Source organism: Mytilus trossulus, chromosome 13 (genome assembly GCF_036588685.1).
Source record: "Mytilus trossulus isolate FHL-02 chromosome 13, PNRI_Mtr1.1.1.hap1, whole genome shotgun sequence".
Lineage (NCBI taxonomy): Eukaryota > Metazoa > Mollusca > Bivalvia > Mytilida > Mytilidae > Mytilus > Mytilus trossulus.
This window is the reverse complement of record NC_086385.1, coordinates 4,345,698-4,373,540: the sequence shown is the minus strand read 5'-3', so window position 1 is coordinate 4,373,540 and position 27,843 is coordinate 4,345,698. Positions and strand designations below refer to the sequence as shown.

The 27,843-nt window shown below is 32.5% G+C and overlaps 1 protein-coding gene across 1 annotated transcript; it reads right to left on the bottom strand.

The window, feature by feature from the left end:
- Positions 1 to 27,843, bottom strand: LOC134693989 (cyclin-Y-like protein 1). Its single transcript, XM_063554971.1, has 8 exons — positions 27,318 to 27,843; positions 20,946 to 21,023; positions 19,143 to 19,207; positions 15,223 to 15,399; positions 13,912 to 14,031; positions 7,104 to 7,270; positions 5,009 to 5,171; positions 1 to 1,207 (listed from the first exon to the last, which is right to left on the bottom strand). Exons 1-8 carry the CDS (start codon positions 27,514 to 27,516, stop codon positions 1,094 to 1,096), a joined length of 1,083 nt encoding a protein of 360 aa, XP_063411041.1. The 5' UTR covers positions 27,517 to 27,843; the 3' UTR covers positions 1 to 1,093.

The window sequence follows — 27,843 nt, the reverse complement described above, 5'->3', positions numbered from 1 at the left end:
AACCAGCAGAACACAACACCCACCATATAAAGCCAACACAGCAGTTTTATATGAATGAATGTTTTTCATTTATTGTTTCAGTATAAAAGCTTTTCTTATTTTATTTTTTTCAATCTGCCGAAGCAAAGCCTTTTGATAGAGGACTATAGTAAGATGACTGCTAAATGTTGAAGGTAGACCTTAAGTTGATTATATTCTTGTGCAATGAACTTTTGTGAAGAGTTAGATATCATACCACATCTTATGAAATCCAATTTCTCACTTTTTAACATGTAGGCTGAACATTGGAAAAAAATCAGTTTGTTCTGCAACCCTACGTTTCAATGTTTAAGGGGGGAAAAAACTTGCATGTTAAATATTGATTTTTTTTGTGTGATTAACACAATTTCAGCACTACTTTCAAAATGGTAGCATAACATATATTTTTATCAGTCAAAAACTGGAGTGACCAGAAAGAGAACCACAAACATTTGTCAACAAGATATTTGAAATTTTTGAAAAAGCTAGACAAAGGGCTTAATTTTTCCCCTATAAATTGAATTATTATTTATTATTAATAGAAACTTGTCAACAACAAAAAATAACCCTTACCCTACCATACAAGGCATTGAAAGGCAACATCAAACAAAAAATCTTTAAGGATGTTCGCTTCTCTTTTTCAAATGAACAAGCACTGATATAAATTGATAGTATATAAATAAAGGAACTAAAAAGGCAGAAAATAAATTAAGGTTACATAAGCTTGTTTTTGTGATTTAAGAAATCCAAAGTTTGGCAGGAAATATTTGTATCTAGACTTTTCATACATTTAACAATGACACCTTTTTTCTTTAAAAAAACATCTTCATATATCTATGAAAAAATACCAATGACTTTATAGGATTTTCAAATATGGCTTTGTAAATTATATGTTATTAAACATGTTATAGCGTAAAATATTTTTCAATAACATTTCAATGATAAAATTGTAGGATGACAATAATCTAACAAAAACTTAGAAATACAAGAGGAGCAAACATCCTTAAGGGTGACCTTTAAAGGCATGACTTTATGAATGACAACATTATGGTTCAGTGAACAATATTAGAGACAATTAAGATATGACAACTATGCTCTGTCTTGGGTTACTGGTCATACCATCTAGACTGTTAGATCTAAATAAGGATGGTTTCTGTAATTTGGCAAGGGTTTCTTCAGTAGACATTGCCTGAAAGAAAAACATATAACTGTGTATAAAAAAAGAAGATGCGGTATGATTGCCAATGAGACAACTCTCAATACATGTATTGTTGCAAAGTTGTTTTACCATGAAATAAACCCTCTTGTAGGAGAATCTGTTAAAGTCAAACAGTCTCAAGATGGAATATATACATGACTTATACTTTTGAAAAGCACATTTAAAAACAATTAATATTATGAATATTAATGATGTAGAATATGCTGATTTTAATTATCCTTTTAAATTTTGATATAAAAAATTCACATAAAACTTTCAAACATATTGTTCAAGAAAAATATAATAAAATACCTCTTGAAAAACTTTCAAATATACAAACTTATACATTGCAAATTCAGGAATTTACATCTTTCTTTCTGTTATAGTTTTAATCTATGTAGGGGTAAATTCAGTAAATAAATATACATCATCATTGGGGGGTGATAATAAAACTGAAGTCATGTGTGCTTCTGATTAGTATATAATGTTTGTAATAAATATTTTTGGACAGATGGATCAAAACTAAGAGTTGAAAGAAAAAAAAATGTTGAATGTACTAATTATTTTTACTACAAGGTTAAAAAGTAATGGGGTCAGTAAAGGAATTAAGTGAGAATGAGAATCTACAGTGTTTTTAAACAATGTCATGTGAATGCCCAAAACTGCCACATGACCCTATGTTTTTATTTTGCAAAAGATAGGGCTACATTTGTACTTTCATGAATGATATATGAAAGATTTTAATTTCTCAAGGTAAAAGTATGTATAAATTTAATTCAAGACATAGATTAGCCTTAACGAAGGATTTTTTACTGAATTTACCCCTGTAATTGTATTGGGGTGGAGACATTGCTGATATTAACCATAGATTTAGATTTCATTAAAATCTTAAAAGAATTGAGCAGGTGAGGGACCTTCAAATGTATGATTTTAGAAATTTGCCAAGAAGTTGTTGTTTCAATCAGTCAAGAATAATACGTGTAACAAGACGTGCTTACAAGACTGGACTGACTGACGTAGAAATAACAGGACAGATGGATGGCAAGCAATTGTATGTCCCCCAAAACCTGTTGATTGGAGGGAGCAATTATGTTAAGTTTGTTTATATTCTGCATCATTCAGAAATGTTTGAACCTTATCATTATTTAGAAAATCATTTGTACTCAGTATTTTATTAAAAGGCTCTGCTATGTGTACAAAAAATGAAAGTAATGAAAAACCAGAGAGCACACGCTGCAATGTCTTGCCTTCTTTACTAATCATTGATATTATGTTGATAGACCTAAATATAAAGCTTTATTACAACTGTCACATAAACTCAACATTAACCAAAGAAAACGAAACATTGATCAATGAACCATGAAAATGAGGTCAAGGTCAGATGAACCATGCCAGGCAGAAATGTACAGCTAACAATTCTTCAATATAACAAATATAGTTGACTTATTGCTTATAAATTAAGAAAAACAGACTTAAACACAAACACTTAACACTTAGCAATGGACTGTGAAAATGAGGTCATGGTCAAATAAAACCTGCGTAACAGACATATAGATCAAAAAATATTTCCATACACCAAATATAGTTGACTAATGCATAAAGTATTAGAAAAATAGACCAAAACTCAAAAACTTCACTTTGACCACTGAACCATGAAAATGAGGTCAAGGTCAGATGACACCTCTCAACTAGACATGTACACCTTACAATAATTCCATACACCAAATAAAGTAGACCTTTTGCTTATAGTATAAGAAAAACAGACCTAACACAAAAACTTAACTATAACCACTGACCCATGAAAATGAGGTCAAGGTCAGATGACACCTGCCAGTTGGACATGTACACCTTACAGTCCTTCCATACACCGCATATACAAGCCCTATTGCTTATAGTATCTGAGATATGGACTTGATCACCAAAACTTAACCTTGTTCACTGATCCATGAAATGAGGTCAAGGTCAAGAGAAAACTGTCTGAAAGGCATGAGGACCTTGCAAGGTACGCACATACCAAAAATATTTATTCAATCTATAATACCAAAATTACGAGGTCCAATTTGTCAGCCGTCATCACGTAAAAACGACGAATCAAAGAATTCAACTGTATATATAACTAATATAGTACAAAGGTGTAGATTGAAAATTACACCTCTCCAGGCTCTTTTGTTTTACACGCAATTAATATTGCGAATAATTAGGAAGTTCCTGGTCGTGTCCGATACCGATACTAATAGTATATTGACCTGTTACCTATTACTTTATCTGTATGTTCCGCATCTGACAGGCGAACCACCAAACGGTGCATTCATGATTTATATGCTATATACACGGGTCAACTCATAATCACAGGGTTCACACTACTTAATTGTCAAATTGTTACCTATTGTAGCATTTTGATCAGTAAAACTTTCTAAGATAACAATACGTATACTAAAAATTTGTAAGGGTTCCGCGGAACCCAGTGTCTCGCCTACTTTTGCTGTAAATCCCAGGCTCAACAAAAATGAGGAAAAAAATCTATAAAAATATTCCTCTTGATACTATCTTATGATTGTAAGAAGCTTCTGTCCAAGTTTGTTAAAAATCTAGGATAGTTAATGAATCTATTAAATGTTTTGAAAACTTTAACTGCAGACTGTATGTAATGTTAACTGGAAGAAAATCTAAGTCCATTTAAAAGTAAAATATAGAAAAAATGGAGTTACCTTTTTACAAAATTTACTTCTGGATACTATCTTATGATCATAAATAAGCTTCTATCACAGTTTGGTACAAACCCAGGATATTTTAAGAAAGTTAATTAAATTCTAAAAACTTTAACCACAGAGTGAATGTAATGTTTCACCGCAGAAAAACTAAGTCCATTTTAAAGTAAAATATGGAAAAAATGGATTTATTTTTTTACAAAATTTACTTCTGGATACTATCTTATGATCATAAACAAGCTTCTGTCCAAGTTTGGTACAAACACAGGATAGTTTAAGAAAGTTATTAAAATTTCAAAAACTTTAACCACAGAGTGAATATTTGTGGACGCCGCCGACGACGACACCGACGACGACGGAAAGTAGGATCGCTTAGTCTCGCTTTTTCGACTAAAGTCGAAGGCTCGACAAAAATCTGGCTAAAAATAAGGCGTATAGGTACAGTTTTCAATTTGTTAGCGGGCATGACGTAAAACAGCGTTTCAAAGAATTCAACTTTATTTATAACTAATAAAGGACAATGCTGTTAATTAAAAACAGTCCAATCCACGACCTTATGTTTTCCAAATAATTAATATTACCAATAATAAATTTCCAGGTCGACGGGTTCAAACAGAAAGATTTGAAAGAAGAGAAAACTGTGTATCTTATAATCGGCATGACTTTATCAGATGTCAAAACTAATACTAAAATAAGGCTTGCGCATAGTTATATACTTCAGTCACGGACCCACGATATCACGGGTGTGTTCTAGTTACTCATAATAGAAGAGAATTTTAAATTACAAAAAATCTAAACTTTTTTCTCAAGTAGTCACTGAACCATGAAAATGAGGTCAAGGACATTAGACATGTGACTGACGGAAATTTGGTAACATGAGGCATCTATATACAAAGTATGAAGCATCCAGGTCTTCTACCTTCCAAAATATAAAGCTTTTAAGAAGTTAGCTAACGCCGCCTCCGCCGTAGCCCCTGCCGGATCACTATCCCTATGTCAAGCTTTCTGCAACAAAAGTTGCAGGCTCGACAAAAAACCATTTGGATACAATTACACATTTTGATAACATTTTAGTTCAACTTACCTCCAACTTGATAGCTCTTTCTTTATTGAGGGGCTCCAGAGGGAAACTCAGATCATTAGCATCAGCCAGCACTCTCAGATCAAAATAATATTTGGCATAAACACTAGCAGGGACATTAATATTAAAGTCTATCATTTCTAAAAACTTTCTTTCAAGATCATTTCTGTCAAAATAAAAAAAACATGGATATTAAAGCCTATCATTTCTAAAAACTTTCTTTCAAGATCATTTCTGTCAAAATAAAAAAATTAATAAAATTTAAATCATCACTTTCTGAATACTGGAAATTCAGAAATTATTGTGTGCATTTATTCTTGCGATTTTGTCATTTTAGACATAAATGTGATTTTTATTTTTACAATTTTGTGAAAAATCCTGTTTAATTCATATAAAACATTTCAAAAAGGGAGTTTGAATTATTGCGTTTACAACTCTCGCATTTTTCGCAATAATAACACTGTGCATTAATTTCTGAATTTACAGTTAGAGAGATGCACTAACTATGTCCATACTAATTTACTAATTTGATTTTCACCAGACATCAGTTTTTCCCTCTTGTGTGATATACCATGTACACCATGTACACTGTGGATTCTCTTCTCTTTTTGGTTGAAACTTAATATCTGCATGATATGCCCACATCAAATATGTATTTTGTTAAACATTTATATTTGTTTTTAATCAATGCCTTAATTATCATTGCTAGTACATAAGTCGGTATTCAGCCAATAATACTGATCCCTATTATTCCAACAAGTTTAGAACATAAATATATGTACCTGTCACATCTTACTTTACACAAAACTCTAATGTTTAGAAATACTTATAAAATTTATGTGTTGATTTCTAGATGTGTTTTTTTTTGCTTGTTTTTAGTCATCAGTACTGAATGTATACTCAAAATACTTGATCCAGTATTTTTATTGCTTGAATTCTGAACATTCAATTCAGTATTTTTATTGCTTGAATTCTGAACATTCAATTCAGTTTTTTAATCGCTTGAATTCTGAAAATTCAATCAATTCTTTTTATTGCTTGAATTCTGAACATTCAATTCACTGTTTTAATCGCTTGAATTCTGAACATTCAATCCAGTATTTTTATTGCTTGAATTCTGAACATTCAATCAATTCTTTTTATTGCTTGAATTCTGAACATTCAATTCACTGTTTTAATCGCTTGAATTCTGAACATTCAATCCAGTATTTTTATTGCTTGAATTCTGAACATTCAATCCAGTATTTTTATTGCTTGAATTCTGAACATTCAATTCAGTATTTTTATTGCTTGAATTCTGAACATTCAATTCACTGTTTTAATCGCTTGAATTCTGAACATTCAATCCAGTATTTTTATTGCTTGAATTCTGAACATTCAATCCAGTATTTTTATTGCTTGAATTCTGAACATTCAATTCAGTATTTTAATCGCTTGAATTCTGAAAATTCAATCCATTATTTTTATTGCTTGAATTCTGAAAATTCAATTCAGTATTTTGATTGCTTGAATTCTGAAAACTCAATCCATTATTTTTATTGCTTGAATTCTGAAAATTCAATCCATTATTTTTATTGCTTGAATTCTGAACATTCAATTCAGTATTTTAATCGCTTGAATTCTGAAAATTCAATCCATTATTTTTATTGCTTGAATTCTGAAAATTCAATCCAGTATTTTTATTGCTTGAATTCTGAAAATTCAATCCATTCTTTTTATTGCTTGAATTCTGAAAATTCAATCCATTATTTTTATTGCTTGAATTCTGAAAATTCAATCCATTATTTTTATTGCTTGAATTCTGAAAATTCAATCCATTCTTTTTATTGCTTGAATTCTGAACATTCAATTCAGTATTTTAATCACTTGAATTCTGAAAATTCAATCCATTATTTTAATCGCTTGAATTCTGAAAATTCAATCCATTATTTTAATCGCTTGAATTCTGAAAATTCAATCCATTATTTTAATTGCTTGAATTCTGAAAATTCAATCCATTATTTTAATCGCTTGAATTCTGAAAATTCAATTCAGTATTTTGATTGGGTGAATTCTGAACACACTATCCAGTTTTTTCAATTATATAAAATATACATACATATCTTCAACTGCAATATCTTTCAAGATCTGACAATAATCTACATTCCAGACGGCTTGATCGTCCCAGACCTTAGATGAGAGAAGGATAGCACCTAATACAATCCGTCGCCAGTTAGCCGGCATAATGTTTATTTCAGCATAGTGTAAAAGCCTTTCTAAATATACCTGTGCAAATGAACAATTATAATAATTTTTAAAAATAATTATCACTAAAATTGTGCACACAAAATTTATGTTGTCTCATTGGCACTCATCCAAACTTTTCTGATTTAAATAAAGGACCATCATAAATCATACAGGCTCATTGTTGAAGGCCTTACAGTGACCTATAGATGTTAATTTCTGTGTCATTTTGTCTCTTCTGGAGATTTTTCTCATTGGCAATCATACCACATCTTTTTTTTTGTGTATGATATTGAAATTCCTCATAACTGCAATTAAATTTACAGAATCTGATCTTAGACCTATGTCAAGTACTGTAAATATAAGAAATTATTGCTATTTTTTCTGCAAATAATATTTTTGTACTAGGCTTGCAATAATAAAATCTTGCAATCATAATTTGAGAAAAAAAATTCTTTAGTAAAATTTTAAAATCACATTTAATAGATTTTTACCAATAATCATTGATAAACAAAAAAGAAAATGCAATTTTTTTTCAATTTACAGAAACTTTTATGCCCTGCGTTGTTTGGAGTAGACAGCTCCAGAAATTAAAAGTATGGGTTTTGGTTGGATGCTTGGCATTTAGTTAGACCCCTACTATGAATTAATTCTACAAAAAAACTCTAAGAAAATATGAAACTACCCACTGATTCATTTGTCATTTTGAACAATAAAATAGTTTTTCACTTATTACCTCCCTTTTACCCCTAGAAATAAGTTTTGAAAAAAGGGACGAAAGATACCAGAGGGACATTCAAACTCATAGAAAAAAAACAACTGGCAAAACCATGGCTAACAAGAATGTGTCCATAGTACAGGGGTGCCCCACTCGCATTATCATTTTCTATGTTCAGTGGACCGTGATATCATGGATATTGGGATAAAAATCTAATTTGGCATTTTAATAATCATAACCTAAGGAAAATGTGTACTAAGTTTCAAGTTAATTGGACTTTAACTAAATCAAAAACTACCTTGACAAAAAACTTTAAGGGCTGTTCCAGAAAATACTATGTCCCCCCAGGGAAGGCAATTTTTTTAAATATTATGTTGGTGGTTGTATTTGAAAAACCAAAATGCAAAGGGAGTGCTGTTCTAATTAAATTTTATTTCTGTGGGTGGTGGGGGTTAAAAAAAAGTGCCGTGCCTGGGGGGGACATAGTATTTTCTGGAACAGCCCTAACCAGAAACTGACACTATCATTTTCTATGTTCATTGGACCATGAAATTGGGGTCAAAGGTATAATTTGGCAATTAAATTAGAAAGATCATATCATAGGGAACATGTGTACTAAGTTTGAAGTTGATTGGACTTCAACTTCATCAAAAACTACCTTGACCAAAAACTTTAACCTGAAACTTGCACTATCATTTTCTATGTTCAGTGGACCATGAAATTGGGGTCAAAAGTCTAATAAGGCAATTAAATTAGAAAGATCATATCATAGGAAACATGTGTACTAAGTTTGAAGTTGATAGGACTTCAACTTCATCAAAAACTACCTTGACCAAAAACTTTAACCTGAACAAACGAACAGACGGAAGGACGGACGCACAGACCAGAAAACATAATGTCCCTCTACTATCGTAGGTGGTATCGTGGGTGGGGCATAAAAATGAAAAAGACAAACCATAGTACACATGACACAACAAAGAAAACCAAAGAATAAACAACACGAACCCCTTAAACTTGTTAATATGACTGTTGTGTACTATGGTACAATATAGAAAACTAAAGACTGAGCAACATGAAACCCAACAAGGAAGAGGATTGAAATAAGGAACATTGGAATAGTCCCAATGAACACTGCCCGTGATAGTCCCAATGAACACTGCCGATAGTCCAATGAACACTGCCCGTGATAGTCCCAATGAACACTGCCGATAGTCCAATGAACACTGCCCGTGATAGTCCCAATGAACACTGCCGATAGTCCAATGAACACTGCCCGTGATAGTCCCAATGAACACTGCCCGTGATAGTCCCAATGAACACTGCCCGTGATAGTCCCAATGAACACTGCCGATAGTCCAATGAACACTGCCCGTGACAGTCCCAATGAACACTACCCGTGACAGTCCCAATGAACACTGCCCGTGACAGTCCCAATGAACACTGCCCGTGACAGTCCCAATGAACACTGCCCATGACAGTCCCAATGAACACTGCCCATGACAGTCCCAATGAACACTGCCCATGACAGTCCCAATGAACACTGCCCATGCTAGTCCCAATGAACACTGCCCATGCTAGTCCCAATGAACACTGCCCATGCTAGTCCCAATGAACACTGCCCATGCTAGTCCCAAATGAACACTGCCCATGCTAGTCCCAATGAACACTGCCCATGCTAGTCCCAATGAACACTGCCCATGATAGTCCCAATGAACACTGCCCATGATAGTCCCAATGAACACTGCCCATGATAGTCCCAATGAACACTGCCCATGATAGTTCCAATGAACACTGCCCATGATAGTCCCAATGAACACTGCCCATGATAGTCCCAATGGACACTGCCCATGATAGTCCCAATGAACACTGTCCATGATAGTCCCAATGAACACTGCTGCCCATGATAGTCCCAATGAACACTGCCCATGATAGTCCCAATGGACACTGCCCATGATAGTCCGGATGAACACTGCCCATGATAGTCCCAATGAACACTGCCCATGATAGTCCCAATGAACACTGCCCATGATAGTCCCAATAAACACTGCCCATGATAGTCCCAATGAACACTGCCCATGATAGTTCCAATGAACACTGCCCATAATAGTCCCAATGAACACTGCCCATGATAGTCCCAATGGACACTGCCCATGATAGTCCCAATGAACACTGTCCATGATAGTCCCAATGAACACTGCTGCCCATGATAGTCCCAATGAACACTGCCCATGATAGTCCCAATGGACACTGCCCATGATAGTCCGGATGAACACTGCCCATGATAGTCCGGATGAACACTGCCCATGATAGTCCCAATGAACACTGCCCATGATAGTCCCAATAAACACTGCCCATGATAGTCCCAATGAACACTGCCCATGATAGTCCCAATGAACACTGCCCATGATAGTCCCAATGAACACTGCCCATGAGGACAATATATACTGTTACATCTTGTGATCAATTTTATTTGGCAATTGCCAATGGCAGTCAGCAGGGTTAAAGAACATCAGTTGTTCGACCTGTTAGTCAAATGCGTTTTGTTTTAATATACTTTTTCACTTTTTTGGTCTTTTAGAAAATGTTTTTTGTGCTGTTTTTAGACCCTTCTGCAATGAAATTTGTTTGTCTTGCACACGTATAAAAATTGCGATTTTTATCCAACGCAATCATAGGTTTGAACGTAGTTTTCAATTTAGACTCGTTTATATACTGATATATATATATATACAAAAAGAAGACCTTAAGGACAATTTTAAACAATTTGTTTCTCATATAAAAAAAGAAGATGTGGTATGATTGCCAATGAAACAACTCTAAACAAAAATGACACAGAAATTTACAACTATATGTCACTGCAGGGCCATCAACAATGAACAAAGCCTATCCATACAAAGGTAACTATTTCACATTCTTATGGCAGGAGCTGTTTCAGAATTTTTAGTTTTTAGACCAATTCCACACAAACTTTTTGTTATATAACTTTTTGAAAAAACTACCCAGTTTCCTCTAGACCATACTCATAAATGGTGTCAAGGGAGAGTCAAAAATTTAGTCCCTGAAATTTTCATTTTGGAACAGGAATCGAACCAGGAATTTTTGTGTTGGTAGTCCGATGCACTAACCACTACACCGCGGCTCTCAAACCATGTTAAATCTATCCACCAACCAATAATGAATTTCAGTGCCTTCTTTTGACCCCTACAATATATAGATTTTGGAACAGTCCCAATTAACACTGCCCCAATGGACCATACCCTCTAATAGATTTTGGCACAGTCCCAAATAACACTGTCCCTGTGGACCATACAGTACCATTTAAGAGGACCAACTCTCCCACACCCTACACCAAGGAAAATGTCGGAGTCACTCCGAAAAACTCCGATAATCCTCCCAAAATGTTGGGAGGAATTTGGGAGTAATCTCTCCCAAAATCAGGTAAATGTTTATTGTGATAGCGAGCTCACTCTCTACACCGAGGAATTAATTGCCCTTATCCTTCTTTGATCTCTACCGGCACACGACTGATAGGGTAATTGGATTACCTGACAGGTAAAGGTTGAAGTAATAAAGAATTATATTTCCGGTCTACTGTATCATTTTAAGTGTCAAACAGGTGTATAATTTTAAATGTCTTTTATACTAATTAAATTTAATTTGTAGTCATAATTTTCGTATTTTTGTTAGCCAATCTAAAAATATCTTTACCTTTATGTACTTGCTTATAAAAAAAGAATTATAAAATATAGTGGAATATATATGTTCAAAACCAAATATTCTACTTCAAAGTTAAAGTCTTTATTTTAAAATTATGTGTCTAAAAGTTTTCTATATATGCAAGTAAAAAGGTAAATTTATTCACCATACATTAGGCATAATAATAGCCCCGTAATAATTGTGTAAGTCTACGGCATTTTCTTTTTACAATTATCTAATTGCTGGAATGAATAAATGATTTAAAAGCAAAAGGTTGTTGTTAATTCTTTCAATTGCATTTAAGTTTTATAAAAAAAAATGAAAACTACTTAATTTTGACCTTGATGTCTTCACAAGTAAATTAATATTTTATTTACGAAATGAAGATACTTAAATTGTGTAAAAATAAGCGGAAGCTTTCGCTAAATTAATGAGAGCAGTTTAAAGAAAATCATAAAAATAACGTGTCTGAAAGTTTTGTATGTTCAACTAAAAAGGGAAATATTATTTACCATTCCTTATGCTTAATAATTATGGCATTTTCGTTTTACGATTTGTTGGCAGTTCTGTAGGATATTTAGTCATTTTGGTTACATCAGGAATACTTCTACAGCTGCAATAATTCGTTGTTGTAAAATATTTATTTTCTCACAATGAATGTAAATTTGTGTAGTTTAAACACTGATCATATAAAAGATTTTAAAAACAATTATTTGCCGTGCAAAGACAATTCCACGATACACATCTCAGTTGTCAACAGTTTGGGTTGAACTTTAACTTGACTTACTTAACAATGTTAAATGCTATAAATAGTTAACATCAATTTTATCCTCGGCACAAGTTTTTAAAGGGCGGGAAATAATATCGCGTACCAGTAAACTCAGGTGACCTTTCTAGATGACCGTGGGAAAATTCCATTCAAAGTTTCTTAAGTTGCAGAACGACATTTGTGTGAAATCGTATTGAGGCTCCAGAAGGTCCTTTTACAATTGATTAATAGGAATCTATAATATAATTCTTATCCGAATAAACGAGAGCAAATCCTTTTCTATATGAATCTTATATAATGTTTTATCTTTCAAAAAAGAAAGTAGACCTGAACATTAGTTATACGTCCATGGTTAATAATATAAATTCAGGGTTGATGATGTATTAATTGAAATTATGAGTGAAATTGTCCGGGGTGATTTTAAATTGTTTTCAAATGACAATAATACGATAAAGAACTGCCAATTGTAGGCGGGGGGGAAGTTTTGAAAAATAAAATGATGACTGATTTAACTGGAATAAATATTATGATGGGCAATTGTGAGGTTTAATAAATTTTATTAATAATTAAAGGATTAGTGACCTATCGGAAAGCATACGCGAATTACTCATCATCACAACTTTTAACATCTTTTGTAAACGTAAAATGATTGAGCGTCATAAACTTGTCAAACACATGGAGACCGGTAGAATTATAGTACTTTAATGTGAAAATATTTTTACACTTTCAAAATTAAAATGACGAAATTGACATAAATACTTTCGTAAAATACGAAAATGACGAGCGCTATCAGTATCACTTGAAATTATTTCCTTTGTTCAACAGAGTTGTCATTTTACAGTTTCTGTTATTAATTTAAATTATTCGAGTCTGTATAAATGTACCGAGGTGGTGAAACTTAATATTTTACATTGCTCAGTAAATTAAGTTTACTTGATGATCCGACCGTAAAAACAACATGATTTTATTAGCCAGTTGATTTTTAAATAATGAACAGTTAATGCGCCGATATTGCTTATTGAATAAGTAACAAAAGATACTAATTGTGGCAAAATCGTCCTTGTTGAAAGAACACAATGTATGATCTGACTGGACTGTAACAGAAACACAAAATAACAAGTATTTTCTTCATACTTTTTCGTATGAACGTTTTATTTTAAAGATAATGGCACAAGACAAAAACATATAACTTTATCTGTCAAAGAAAGGAAAACATTTGCTCAATTTATAATACCGTGATTTTAAAGCACAACTGTGCAACCAAGATGGATTTAATGTTCAAAGGTAAATTATCTCGGTAATCCGATTATGTTGTCACGCGTCGATAATTTTAAGTACATCCGATGGGCAATAAACCAATTAACAGCCACGCCGGTGTTGGGAGAGAATCTTTAGAGGATTTTAGGAGTGGAATCTGCGGTACTCGTTGTGATTCCGAGATACACGGAAATCGGACAAAAAAGATATCGAATCGATATTTTTGGAGGGTACTGTACATACCAATGTAACTATTGCACATTCTGCAGTAAGTTGAGCAGCACTAAACAAGTTCCTAACAAATCTGTATATATGTTTATGTTCTGGGTCACGAGTGCTGTAATCTTCAGGAACTAATTCTTTCTGTAAGTAGAAACAAGAATGATAGAATTGATTGCAAACATTATTTTAATTCTATTGAAACTCGACCTCAATCTTAATTTCTAACAAAATGTTACATAATGTGCTCTTTATTAATTCACATGCAAATTTTTTTACTGTCTCAGGCTTTTTTTTATCTGTACATAATTAAATTTCAATCAATTTTTAACTTTAATTTTTTCAATTACTTGAAATTTCATTAAAACTATTCATACATGTAGCTATAGTCCATGCATGAATTTAACATTCAACTTTTTTTTTATAAGAGAGCTTACCATGCAATTCTCCATATATATATATACAATCAATAGTTTTAAAGATAATGGCTCTTGTAAAATAACTTGATCAACACAATTTTTTTGAACTCCACAAAGAGATAGATGATATAAACCTATACAGCTACTTTTGCATAGGTACTATTTCTGTACTTAAAATCTGTAGTACTGGAAATTTACTTTTAATATTTAGTACTATTTCTTTAATTTAGAATTATTGTAATATAAAGGTACTTGTTTTTTCCAGTACTTGATTTGTACTTAGAACATTGGTACAAAAATAATACCAACAATCATCACAGTATTCCACATTGTTCAATGTTTGAACATCATAACTTTTTGAGATTTGAAACAGACAAACTTTAAAAATAATGAAAATGTTACCGTGCTAGGCCACACTTAAAAATATTTTGGTTTGCCCAAACCCTACCCAAAGGTTGAGACAGTGGATAGGAAGGTAGGCATTTTCTTTTAAAAGATGTTTCTTTTATCAGATGTTTATTAGTCTTCATGCCTATTTGATTAAAAAAAAACTTCTTCAAATCAGGACAATAAAAGAATTTCAGTAGGCAGCTTTTCTCTGTGTAGGTAGCGTTTGGGCAAACAAACCTATTATTTATTATGGCCCTACCAAAAATCTGTAGTACTTAAATTTCAAGTACAAATCAAGTACTGTTAAATACAGGTACCTAAATATTACAATATTTTTTTTAGTAACAAAATAGTACTGAATACAATGGAATATTAAAAGTAGATTTCCAGTACTTCAGTTTTTTTTGTACAGAAAACGTACCTTTATATAGATGCAAAAGTAGCTGTGTATACAGGGTTCTGACTAAGGCGAGTTTTACAAACTAAAATTTCAGTAGTCTTTTTTCTATTAATATAGTGTACATACAGATAAAGGATGTGCCTTCTCATCAAATATCTCCAGAGTTCGGTTACTTTCTCTGTTTCTGATGTGGAAGTAAACAGCATAAGCTACGGCCTTGATTGTGTTTTTAAGGTTTGGTTGACTGACGGTGGAATCATCTATAAATATCGTCGAACATGAACTACACTTTCTTAAAGCATTCTGAAAAAAAAAAACAAAGATAATAAGACATTCTGCCTGGATATAAAAAGTAGAAGATTAACAAAGATATATACAATTAAAGGATCTGATGTAAAAATTATACATACAACTTTAGGATATTTACTTGCAAAAGGAAATTTGTCAAATTTCAATGTTCTTTTCAATCTTTGAATTATCTCCCCTTAGACTTCTCTTAAAAAATCAATTTCTTCAAAATTTAAACAACCATTAAAGCTAAAGCTAAAGTCAAAACATGTCGCCAATTTCAACTCTTGGTTTACATCATATTTTTTAACAAAATATTTGATCTCAAGATTCTTACAAAGAATTCTACAACTCATTGATGTTATCTAAAACAAAAGTGCTATAAAGTCTTACAAAATTGTCAGGCCCGTAGCCAGGAATTGGCAAGGAGGGTGGGGGGAGGGGATGTTATTTGGACTTACGAACTCGACTTTAACAGTCACAATTCTGACAGAACATTAACTTTAACAGTGCTTATTTGTTTTCAAAGGGGGGGGGGTCGGACGAAACCCCCAAACGCCCCTGGCTCAGAGTTCACGAAAACTTCGTTTGACCCGTCGGTCATTGGACCGACAAAGCGAAATTATTTGTCAGTCCTACAAAATTTTTGCCAGTCCTAAAAGAATCTGTCAATTTGATCCTAATATAAAATAATAACATATTTTATCCAAAAATATCTTTATTATTATTTTTAGTTTTATTTTTCACAGCCACGGACAAACTAATAATGAAGGACACGTTCTGTTCTTCTGATTGTTCTTATAGTCATCTTAACTATCAATTTCATCAACTGAATCATTTTCTCAGTATTTGTTATTTCCATCTAAGATTTCAATCGCCGATTGTTTGCCAAGAACAAATTTAGCAGGCCACGTGTAGATCGTCACTAAGTTTTCCATAGGTTTCAGCTTGTCTATAATAACAGGAATCCAGTACTGGAAATAACCTGCAGGTACATCTGAAGACCGATGTAAACACGTATTGGAATTAGTTGCGATACAACTAATTACCGATAAAAAGGGAACTACAACAGCCGTTTTTACATCGGTCATCAGGACCGGCACTAGGTTTCAAAATACTGGTCCGAGCCTCATTTTGGCGGCCAGGACCGACAGGACCAACCATTTTCGCGAACTCTGCTGGCTAAAGGAATGATTGTTGTCTTGTACTTTTTTCAAAAAATGTGACTTGGTTGTCAATAAGAATCTATTTCATTTTGTAAAGAGAGACTCTTTTTAAATACTTAATTACAGTATTTTAGTAAAGATAATTTCACAAGGAGAGAAACAATATGATTTTCTAACAGGTAAACAAAATCTAGTCAAAAGGAGATAACTTTACTTTGATAGTCAAAAGGGAGATAACTCTACTCTGATAGCCAAAGGGAGATAACTCTACTTTGATAATTAGTTAACTGATCCAGTAAACTTTACAGGAATCTCATATGTGTTTAAATCATGAATGTAACTCTCAAAGAATACAGCAGATCTATTTTTATATGGTAATACATGCTTTTTTGCTTCTTTTGTTTGTTAAATGTATTTTGTGTATGTTTATATTATTTGTCACAAACTTATTGTTCAGAGTTTATATGACAATAAATATTTGAATTGAATTGAATTGTTTTAAATAATTACAGTACAAAATTTGTGTTCCAGCTAAAAATAACTATAATAAAATAAGTTAATGGAACAAGGTATTTATAAAATAACTGGTCTGAGTACACAGTTACATTTTGATTTTCATTCTCCACTAATATACATGTAGTCCTAAGTGTGGACAGTGTGTTACTTGCCAATTTTTTTATAAATTTCTCCATGTTTTATGCCTCATATAGCAAGGAGGGGGTGAAATGACACTGTAATTTTTTTTTTAATGTAAAGTAGTGATTAGGTCCAGTTTAAAAAGGTCAAAAATTAGCACTTCGGAAGTTGTCAAAAGATTTTAAGATCCCCTTAACATAAAATTGTCCATATTTTGAGTTAGAGCTGATGAAGTTTTCTATAATTTTGATATAATCTGTTCCAAAAGTAGTACAACACACTGTAAAAATATTATTGAGAAAGCGCAGGTGGAATTTTTTAAATTTTCATTTATTGTCTGAAAGAAATGCACTATGAAATAAATGTGTACCCGGACCAACTAATCCAAGAATTTAAATCTAGAAAAATATTCAACGAATGACCATACAACACATTAATCCACAAATATGTGTAGCTAATGAGTTAATGATCAGTGATGTTCGGTCAAGAGTTGAATATATATATTTATTTCACATATGAAATTATTGGTTTTTATTTCACTGGGAAATCAATGTCATGAATGTAATTTATTGCACATGTTGCAACCAAAGTAATAATTTCTTAATATGTTTTTAACTACTAAATATTTAATAAAATTCCCCTTTTGTGTATATGTCTATTATTTACTATCAATTCAGCGACTTTGCAAAATTTTTTTAAATTGCGAAAAATTGCAATAGAAATTTTGATTTTGGAAAAATAAATTCATTTGATTTTTGATTGTTTCATTATTTGTGTGCATCATCTCCTGAAATTACAACAATTAATCCTGTAAATTTGTCTAATATCTACAATCTCAATGAAAACGAACCCAAAAAATTCAATGACTTCCACCATACAGCAAAACGATTAAATTTGAACTACAAAAATTCAACAGGTGAAAAAAACATGAAGCAGGTTTTTTGCAAATTCAGAAGGTGTCCAAATATTGGACGTAAATTTAACCTAAAATTTAAGAACCTTAGTGAGCATGCTCACATACCCCACTTCCCACATTGTCATTGGAGAAATTAAATAAGTGAAAGAAAAAAAATTGTACAAGAAAAAATAATTTCCTGCCAATATGCACATCTAAATAGCATGAATAGTATGTCCTTATTATCTACAAAATTTCATGAAACTCTGTTGTGTGGTTTCAAAGGAGTTGAGATGACAAACTGTTGCAGAAGTACATTGAAGCAAAAAAGTTTGAAGGGGTGCAACTCCTAGAAAAAAAATTGAATCGCAATTTCCCGTCGATATGCACAACTACACAGTATGTCCTTACTATCTGAAAAGGTTTCGTGAAATTCTGTTGTGTGGTTTGAGGGGAGTTGCGATGACAAACTGTTGCAGAAGTACATTATAGTAAATAAGTTCAAAGGGGCGTAACTCCTAGAAAAAAAATTGAATCGCAATTTCCCGTCGATATGCACAACTACACAGTATGTCCTTACTATCTGAAAAGGTTTCGTGAAATTCTGTTGTGTGGTTTGAGAGGAGTTGCGATGACAAGAAACAGGACTGACGGACAGGCGGACGGACGGACAGACGGACGGGTCAAAAACATTATACCCTCCGCAACTCGTTGCATGGGGTATAATTACTCAGGACTATTCCAGAAAAAAATGTATGGAAAGTTAGAAGGCAGTTATTGTCAGCACCAGCCACCCAGACAATTGTAATTGAGAATTATAGTGTGAAAAGTTGCTCTGATATCCATCACCCATGTATTTTAAATACAATGTGCCTTCCAACCCCCCACCCCCCTACATTTTTTTTCTGGAATAGCCCTCATGTTAAAAGTATATGTTTGTGTTTTGTTTGATTTTTCATTACGAGGGCCTCAGGGAAGATTAGTTATATAGCTAACTGTGTAACCCTCTTAAAATAAAGTATTGTTGTTGATGTTGTTTACTTGAACAATTATGTACATACATTATGAAGGTGTTCTGTTTGATAATTTCTTGGTTCATACTGACTGATCCTTCTCTTCTTATAATCTACAATACAATAAATAACATTACATGTACATAGATATAGGAAGATGTGGTGTGAGTGCCAATGAGACAACTCTCCATCCAAATAACAATTTAAAAAGTAAACCATTATAGGTTAAAGTACGGCCTTCAACACGGAGCCTTGGCTCACACCGAACAACAAGCTATAAAGGGCCCCAAAATTACTAGTGTAAAACCATTCAAACGGGAATGTAGGTTTCATTATCATAATTCTAATTTCTAATTCGATTGGCCAATAGCAATATCACGTCATTCTGAAAGTACCCTTCATTTCAAAATGAAACGTAACATTCCTGATGACACATACTTCAACAATAGAGTGAAAGGTAAATAAAAGAAAAACTTGATGGAAATCGTGTTTTCATCATTTCCTTTAAAAGAAGGTAATTTATTATGGTTGTATAAGCATTGACCACGAGTATATATCTAGAATGAAGCGCTAGCTTCATCAAAACAATGTTCTTCTGTCTTACCAAAATAATTTTACAAAAAGAGGCACGTGAGATCCCTTCCTGATTTTATGGGGGTTTGTGTTGCTACATGTACATGTCTTTATGGTCTTTAGCTCTATGTTTTGCATACTGCTGTTCGTCTGTGTTCTTTTTTTTTTTTTTTAACTTATGACTTTGAATATCCCTTTGATATCTTCCAATTCCTTTCTTAAACATGTTAAACATAATTAAACTCACTTTTTGCCATCTCACTCTGAGACTTTTTTGAGGAAACAAGATTTGCCATGGCGTTGTCAGTTTATTTTGGATTTATGAGTTTGACTGTCCCTTTGGTATCTTTCGTCCCTCTTTTGTACTTTGAAAGATGTCACACTTGTATAGCAGGATCAGCTTACCCCTTTGAAGCACATGAGATTCTGTCCCGTTCTTTTGTTGGCTTTGTACATGTGTTGCTTTGTCTTTAGCTTTTTATTTTTTTACTTTGCATACTGTTGATTTTAATTGTCACATCTTTTTTTAAATTGGATTTTGGTATAGATCATGTAGATAGGGAGTTTTAATATCAACAAGTTCAAGGTAGGATAACAAAACTTAATTCATATAGCATGTATAGCATGTATAGTTTTATCCCTGTTCCCCCGGCCCTCTTAAGGATGTTCGCTAGTCTGTTATAAAATAACAAGCTTTTGAAAAGACTGTTATAAATTGATAGTATATAAATAAAGGAATTAAAAAAGCAGAAAAAAATAAAGAGTTTGTGTGCTTGTTTTCGAGATATAAGCCATTGAAATTTTGGCGGGAAATATTTCTCTCTAGACTTTTCGTACATTTAACATTGGCACCCTTTTTCTTTAAAAAAATATGAAAAAATAACAAGGATTTTATAGTATTTTCAAATATGGCTTTTAAAACTATATGTAATAAAATAATGAAAAGAAAAATAGGGGTTAGTGGGGAAATTATTTTAATGGCACTACATGGATAAGACCAGAGGATTCCAAACATCTGGCAAAAATTCAAAAACAAGAGGAGCGAACATCCTTAAATTAATTTGGGAAAAATTGATTGACCAATAACTGAATAAGGATATATATGTATATATGAATTTGATATGTCAAGTAAACAAAACTTGCAGCAAATTTGACCCCCACCAAAAAGGCACCAATTTGAAATTAAGTTTTTTATCCTTCACTGATTTATGTTGTTCCTTTAGTATCTTCTGTCTCTGTTCTAGTAACCATGGTAACGATAAATAATTATAAACTCACTTTTAGCTATCTCACTCTGAGACTTTGAAGAAAACAAGGTGGTAGCCGTAGGATGAATTGACGGGTCAGCTTCATTCTCTGTAATTATAAAAAAAAATTGTACATAACAATGATAACATGCATTGTCTTATCAGGGCCTTTTATGGCTGACTATGTGGTATGGGCTTTGCTCATTGTTGAAGGCTGTACGGTGACCTATAGGTGTTTATGTCTGTGTCATTTTGGTCTTTTGTGGATAGTTCGTCTCATTGGCAATCATACCACATCTTCTTTTTTATTCTTTATAATAATTTTTTTTTTATATCAGTAACTGCATTTATTAAACAAATAATAATTCTACATGGGTCACCAGAACCAACTCCATTGTGTAATGACAGATGCCCCCACTAAAAATGTGAATGAGTTAAGCTCCACACACATGACACACAGTAACAGGAATCATGTAGATAACATTGTTTTGTGATTATCAGCAGGGTTCTCACTAAGGATTTTTGAAGGAAAGTCCAGGGACTCGTCGCTTTTTGCCATGGTAAGTCCAACAATAAGAAGACGATATTTTATTGCAATATAATTTATCATTTTAGTATTTATATCATGAAATTCAGATTACTTTTAAACTTATGCTATAAAATGATAATATGTGTGTTCATTTTATACAAAATATTTCAATCTTGATTGTAACCTGGTGCATGTGTAGTGTAACGTTCAGTTAGATGTCACAATTTTTGCATAATCATAATAATGTTGCAATTGGTGCAAAAAATATTAGAAAACAGACACATAGCAATTTTTCCATTTATAAATTTAAAGGGCAAAACTTAAGAATGGTAAGAATGATGCCACTCAATTTCGAAACTTGAAGTTGATCAGTGTTTTGTGTATAAGTTTTATAATATTTGGTTGAGTCAAACTAAAGAGAAATGAAACGAATTTTGACGTGACAGACAGATGGACAAGGAGAGCACTTAATACAACCCTCTGCTTAGAACCTTACATTGTCCTTGATTCAATGATTGTAGTATTTATTTTATTTTATCATCCAGTGTAAGTCTTTGGAAATTACGAAGAATTTTCATTTTCGTTGTTCAAGTTGTCAGTTGTAATTTTTGTTTAACTGTCATGACTGTGTGACTTGTGTATCAAAAGTTGTCTCCCTCCATTATACAGATTTTCTTAGCGACTTGATTTTATTTTGAACTTTTTCGTCACTTTGCTAAAATGATTACGCCATTAAGCATTAAAATTCATAAGACCGCAGATTTACCACACGAAATCATACTTTTATAAATACAAGTCATCAGTATCAAAGAAATAAGGAAACTGTCATGACTGTCCTCTTTAAGGTACAAAATAGTTTTAATAATGTTACTTCCTGACTAGAATTCTAATCTTAAATTAAAGGGGTATCAGGTCAATTTGCTCTGAAAACACCTTTCCACCCCATACTTCACCACGGGTTCCTTCACACCCTATTTTTATTGTAATGCTGGTTGACCTATTCATTATTTTTAAGATATATACATGTATATCCTACTACAGAGCTCCAGATAAGAATTCACAAATTGGGGTTTTTACCCCTCCATTTTTTATATAATTGAGTGAAATAGTTTTTCAATTGCATTATTAATTCCAGTTCACCCCTCAAGCAAATATCAAATTGGGTTTTTCACCACCAAGCTCGTTAATGAAATGGGTTTTTTTAAAACACGATATTGAATGTGTGTGTCCACACATCAACTAAAATGAAATATATATTCTTGAACTATAACAATATTTTTGTATAATTTTATTTACATAAATCTGGATGTACTTGTCCCTTATTAGAACTTTTGGTTTCCGATGCTGACTTCATATACATGATATAAGTAATTTGCCCTTTCAAGTTCTAACTGATTTAGTACTGATAAGTTCAAACCCTGTTATCTTTAAGGCACGCAAACACGCCTAGCGACCCAGCTCTATTTTTAGAACGAAACGACATTTCCGATTTTCAAAATTACAAAAATAGATTTACGCAAGGACTATGTAATCGATAAGGGTAAATAACGCACACGATAGGGCCTAAAAGCGTTAAGAACTCATGGTTTTGACAAATTATTGGGTTTTCCTTTTTATGAATTGGGTTTTAGAACGCAGCAATGGGCACTTGCATTGGGTTTTCAATTATTTTTATTGCGTGATTACGCAAATATGCAGCTTATCTGGAGCTCTGCCTACTATTTATCATGTTTATATTGTAATTGTCATGTCAGAATAAAATTTTGTGAATTTTCTAAACATTGCTAAATGACAAATAAATTATTTTTTGTGATAAAATGATTCAAATGTTAACTACATGTATATGGACCATAATTTGGTATTCAGCCTTTGGTTTCTTTTTGTATCCTTTTTTATAAGTTCTAAAATTTTAACTTTTATTTTGTGGGTTGTGTTGGTGTTAGAATAGTATGAATGGAACAATTGAGTTTTTCGAGAAAAAATTAATACATTTTGATTCACCGTTTACTAACATGAAACCAAACAGGAAACCAATCTTTATTTTCTTTATTTTGCACAATATAATTCAAAAGGCATAAATAAACACCATTAGGCCAGGATTTTTTAATTTGTTGGTTTACGGATCCGCCGACCCGATTTTGCCGATTTCCAAAATAAAAATAAAATCGAATTTTCAGGCTTTTTTTTATTCTCGCCGACCCTAAGAAATGCATTATCCCTGAAAAATAATTAAAATATCCTTTTTTATGAAATAAAATGCATTAATCACTAACAGAAGTGATGACACTTTCTGTTGTGAAAAATGAAACTTTCAGTTTGCGTTTCTAAAAATAGACAAATCAATTATTAATGACCTTGAAATGTTGTTTGCGCAAATAATTTTGCGGAACGAAACCTGTGTTTAAAACCAATTACACAATAAGTTCGTTTCCCTTATTTGTCACCAGTCCGTAAGATGCATGTTCTCATATAAATAGACTTGTCCAAATGTGGACAGGTGGAAGTTCAAGAGTCTTGAACTTCCACCTGTCCACATTTGGACATCAAGTTAAAATACTGAGTTTTAACAAATCATTTGATATTTTCTTGTTTTATAGATAATGAAAAAAATATCGTCCATTTGGATAAAAAACGGGAATGCATGACAACAGATTATTTAACCTGATATTCTCCTTCTTCCAATGGACGAGTCTATTACGTTTTTGACACGTGTGTTGAAACTTATTTTCGTACGACGTTTTTACTTTTTTTTTCTTTATCAGTTTTCGTGCTTATTATTTTTCACCAAGTTTTGATTAAAAGCTAAGTCAAATAACTGACGTGAATCTGTTTTTCTTGTTTGTGAATTTAATTTCGTCTTTGTCAGTGTACCCCCCCTTTTTTTTTACGGGAAATTATTAGACAATGTCATGCGATGTTTACAGCTGAGCAATAATAATTATCAAACTAAAATTTAAGAACGATGAAAAAATAGTATGACAAACATATATTAGAAAGGTGAAATATATTTTTATTTTGCATATCAGTTTTCTGTCTTAAAAGATCTTTTTTTCTTTTTTTTTTCCGACCGACCTACCCGACTTTTTCATGGAGAAAATCCGTAAACCAACAAATTAAAAAAACGTTGCCTTACTAGTGTTACTTGCTTCATGTTAATATTTAAAATCTATTTTCAATGTTATATTAAAGTTTTTTTTAAACCTGACAGGATACCATAAGAAACCGAAAGCATTTTTTTAGTTTTATTTTATTGCAAAATCTGCTTAAAATAATCTGAACAGTATACTTTTTCTTAAAATCCATCTTAAATGTAACAGTATTATAAAACTCCTTAATATGTGCTTGTTTTGAAAACAATTAGTACAATTTATTCAGAATTTTCCATATTTTCTTCATTGATACAGGATACCATAATCGTTGTATCTTGATGTTTAAGCCAAAAAAATGTATTTATATTTGGTTTTGATATTTCAGTTATATACAATTTATTCCAAATCATTGGCATGATTGGCAATGTAACATTCTTTAAATCCAGTAAAGAAAAAAACTTTTAACTTGGAATTAAAATCTTTAAAATAGGCACAATGTGATACTTGTGACCTGTACACCATCTACATGGTTTCCACATTTTAACCTACTTTAGTGGGCTAAAATCAATAAGTACTTCCTTTCAAGTCATTTACTTCTCCTTTGACAAGTTTATTGCGTTTCTGATAAGTGTTTGCAGAACATGAATAAAAAATATTAATTAAAAACTGTGACAAAGATTCCAACTTTGTACATTCCAAGTGTAATGGTATATTAACATGTATTTTTTATTAAATTATATTTATTCACCTAAAATATCCAGTAATATTTACTGCTGAAGTTAAATTTATCCAACGAGCATTGGTACAATGATAAGAGACATAATTTCGATTGATTTTTCCAAGGACTCTTCGGACTCTTAACGTCATTATCGGGAAACGAAGTGTGTTCTAACGTCTGTCAAATATTAAATCAATTTTGTCAAGTCATTGGGCATTTATTTTCACACAGGATCGTATGTAACATTATGCACATAGGAGAAAAATAACAAACCACCGGCGCAATATCTTTGACAGTTGTATTTTCCTCTTTTAAACAAGACGAAACAAGTCTACAGATTATGTTTGCTAACATCCCGTTGGAAAGAAAAGCAATGTTTAGACCTAGTATTTCGTTCATACGGCCGTAATGGCGTTATCACATGTAAGTCACATTTTTCATGTATGACCGGAAATGATTAGAACTTAAGGACAAAAACAATTTTAATAAATAGCTGGACTTCTGTTTCTTGTGAAATGTAACGCATAACGATAACGTAATTTTCTTACTTAATTATTACGAAGATCAAAACAAGAATGTAAATGATTTAATCATCTCGGATTTACCTGTTTGAACATCTCTTGAGAGTTCATATTTGCATATTGTTTTTAAGAATTCTATTACAACAAAGCAGATTACATCATCTAAAAATTGCGTTACGAAATCGGACACAAAAACCACGCCACTGTTCTTACATCTGCTACATAAATACTTATAGTTCTCGGCATTTTCTTCTCACTATTCTTATTAGTCGATGTTCTTTGTTATTTGAAAGCAAAAATTACGAATTTGCCGGTGATGATTATCTATAAATCAGTCAGCGTTATGCTCTTCGGAAGCATAAAATAACGCGATAAACAACACAAAAATACGGTTGTAGAATCTTTGAAATTCGTATATTTTAAATTTTTTCTAGGGAAGAGTAGCATACACTTGTATGTTGATAAAAATAATGGAATCTTTAGATGTAGTTACAACTTTTCTTACAGTAATTCACATTTTATCACTTTTCTATAGTTATAGGAAACGGAGCCCAATAGCAAAGTATGGTCCATATATAATTTACTGTCAATTGGTGTAACAATGTTTTTCATAAAACTGTATTCATGGGGTGACGTCCGTCATACATCAAATGATGGAATCCATGACAAATTTATTGCCCAGCAGGCAAATCGCACCACACCTAATGGCCCTACTTTCTGAAAAATCACCCCACTTATGAAAATTGGTTGGATCATCGCTCCATTTATGAAAAGGGTAAAAATCCCTCTGAAATAAGGTCTGCTAACTCACCCACTTGTGAAAAATAGAGAAATCCTATTGAATTGAGTACATGTATTGCCAACTTGGCCCACTCTTGAAAAACAGAAAAGTTCTCAAGAACTGAGTCCTGCCACGGGCACCTCATAGTCAAGAAAAGAAAAAAAAATTAGAATGGTGATTTTGCAGACTGGAAAATTATATATTCATCTAGATTTTACCTTTTTTCATAAAGTGGGATGAGTTGGCCAGAGAAAAATTATCGGGATGTTACCCTTCTCACAAGTGGGGTGAATTTTTAAAAAGTGGGGCAACTTGGTAAACTAGTATGGGGTGATTTTTTTTAAAGTGGGGTGAGTACATGAAAATATTATTTGCTGTGGGGTGATTTGTCTCGATTCCAAATGACGTCAATGTCATATATTTTTCTGGCACACAAAATGCAACCTTGAAAAACAACTGGCAGCAAGAGGGATAACCCCCCCCTTTTGGTTGTAGCCTCAGTAATAAAAAAACCCATTCTTCATTAATACCGGTATCTTATCTTTTGATTGATTTTCTTTATCATTGTTTATGTTTTGTCTGTTACATATGTTTATATATTAACATTCATCATTTTCTTTTTTTATTACAGCAGGTACATGTATATAAGATGTGTATAAAAGGGTGCAAACGTGAATGAGGGAAAACACAAATGAGAGCAATTTTAAGTGAAGGTGTCAGGTTTTAAAAACAATTTTAAGGTGTGACATTTTGACTCTTCAATACCTTCTGGTAATATTTCCCTGTCACTTATGTGTGGCACTGCTGACAAAGAAGGTGTACTCAGGTTATTGTGTGTTAATGTCACATGCACATCATCCTGTCTGTGATTAGCAAATTGCGGTGTGGTTGAAGTCCTATATGCATCCTCAGGTCTTCTCGGCTTGGACCCTCCAAATGAACAACAGGATTGCTTATTCCCCATCTATACTGCTCTTTACTATACTTTTAAAATAACTACATGGCGCCCATGTATCATAGTTAACAATATATTGTCAGTTCTTTGGTATCAGCTGATTTTTCTAAATCAGCGCACCCAAAAATATGCTCGTGCCGGGTCGGTATTCTGTGTGAATCATCAATATGAATTAAAAAGCAGTATACTTTGTGAGAAAATAATGTTGAATTATTGAATTTGTGTGGTTATATGTACAGTGTTTATGCTATTTGAACCCAATTTAGCTCAGATATACTATGTTATTATCCTTCATTTGTTCAACATCACAACGACGGAAATGTCGGAAGTGGTCCA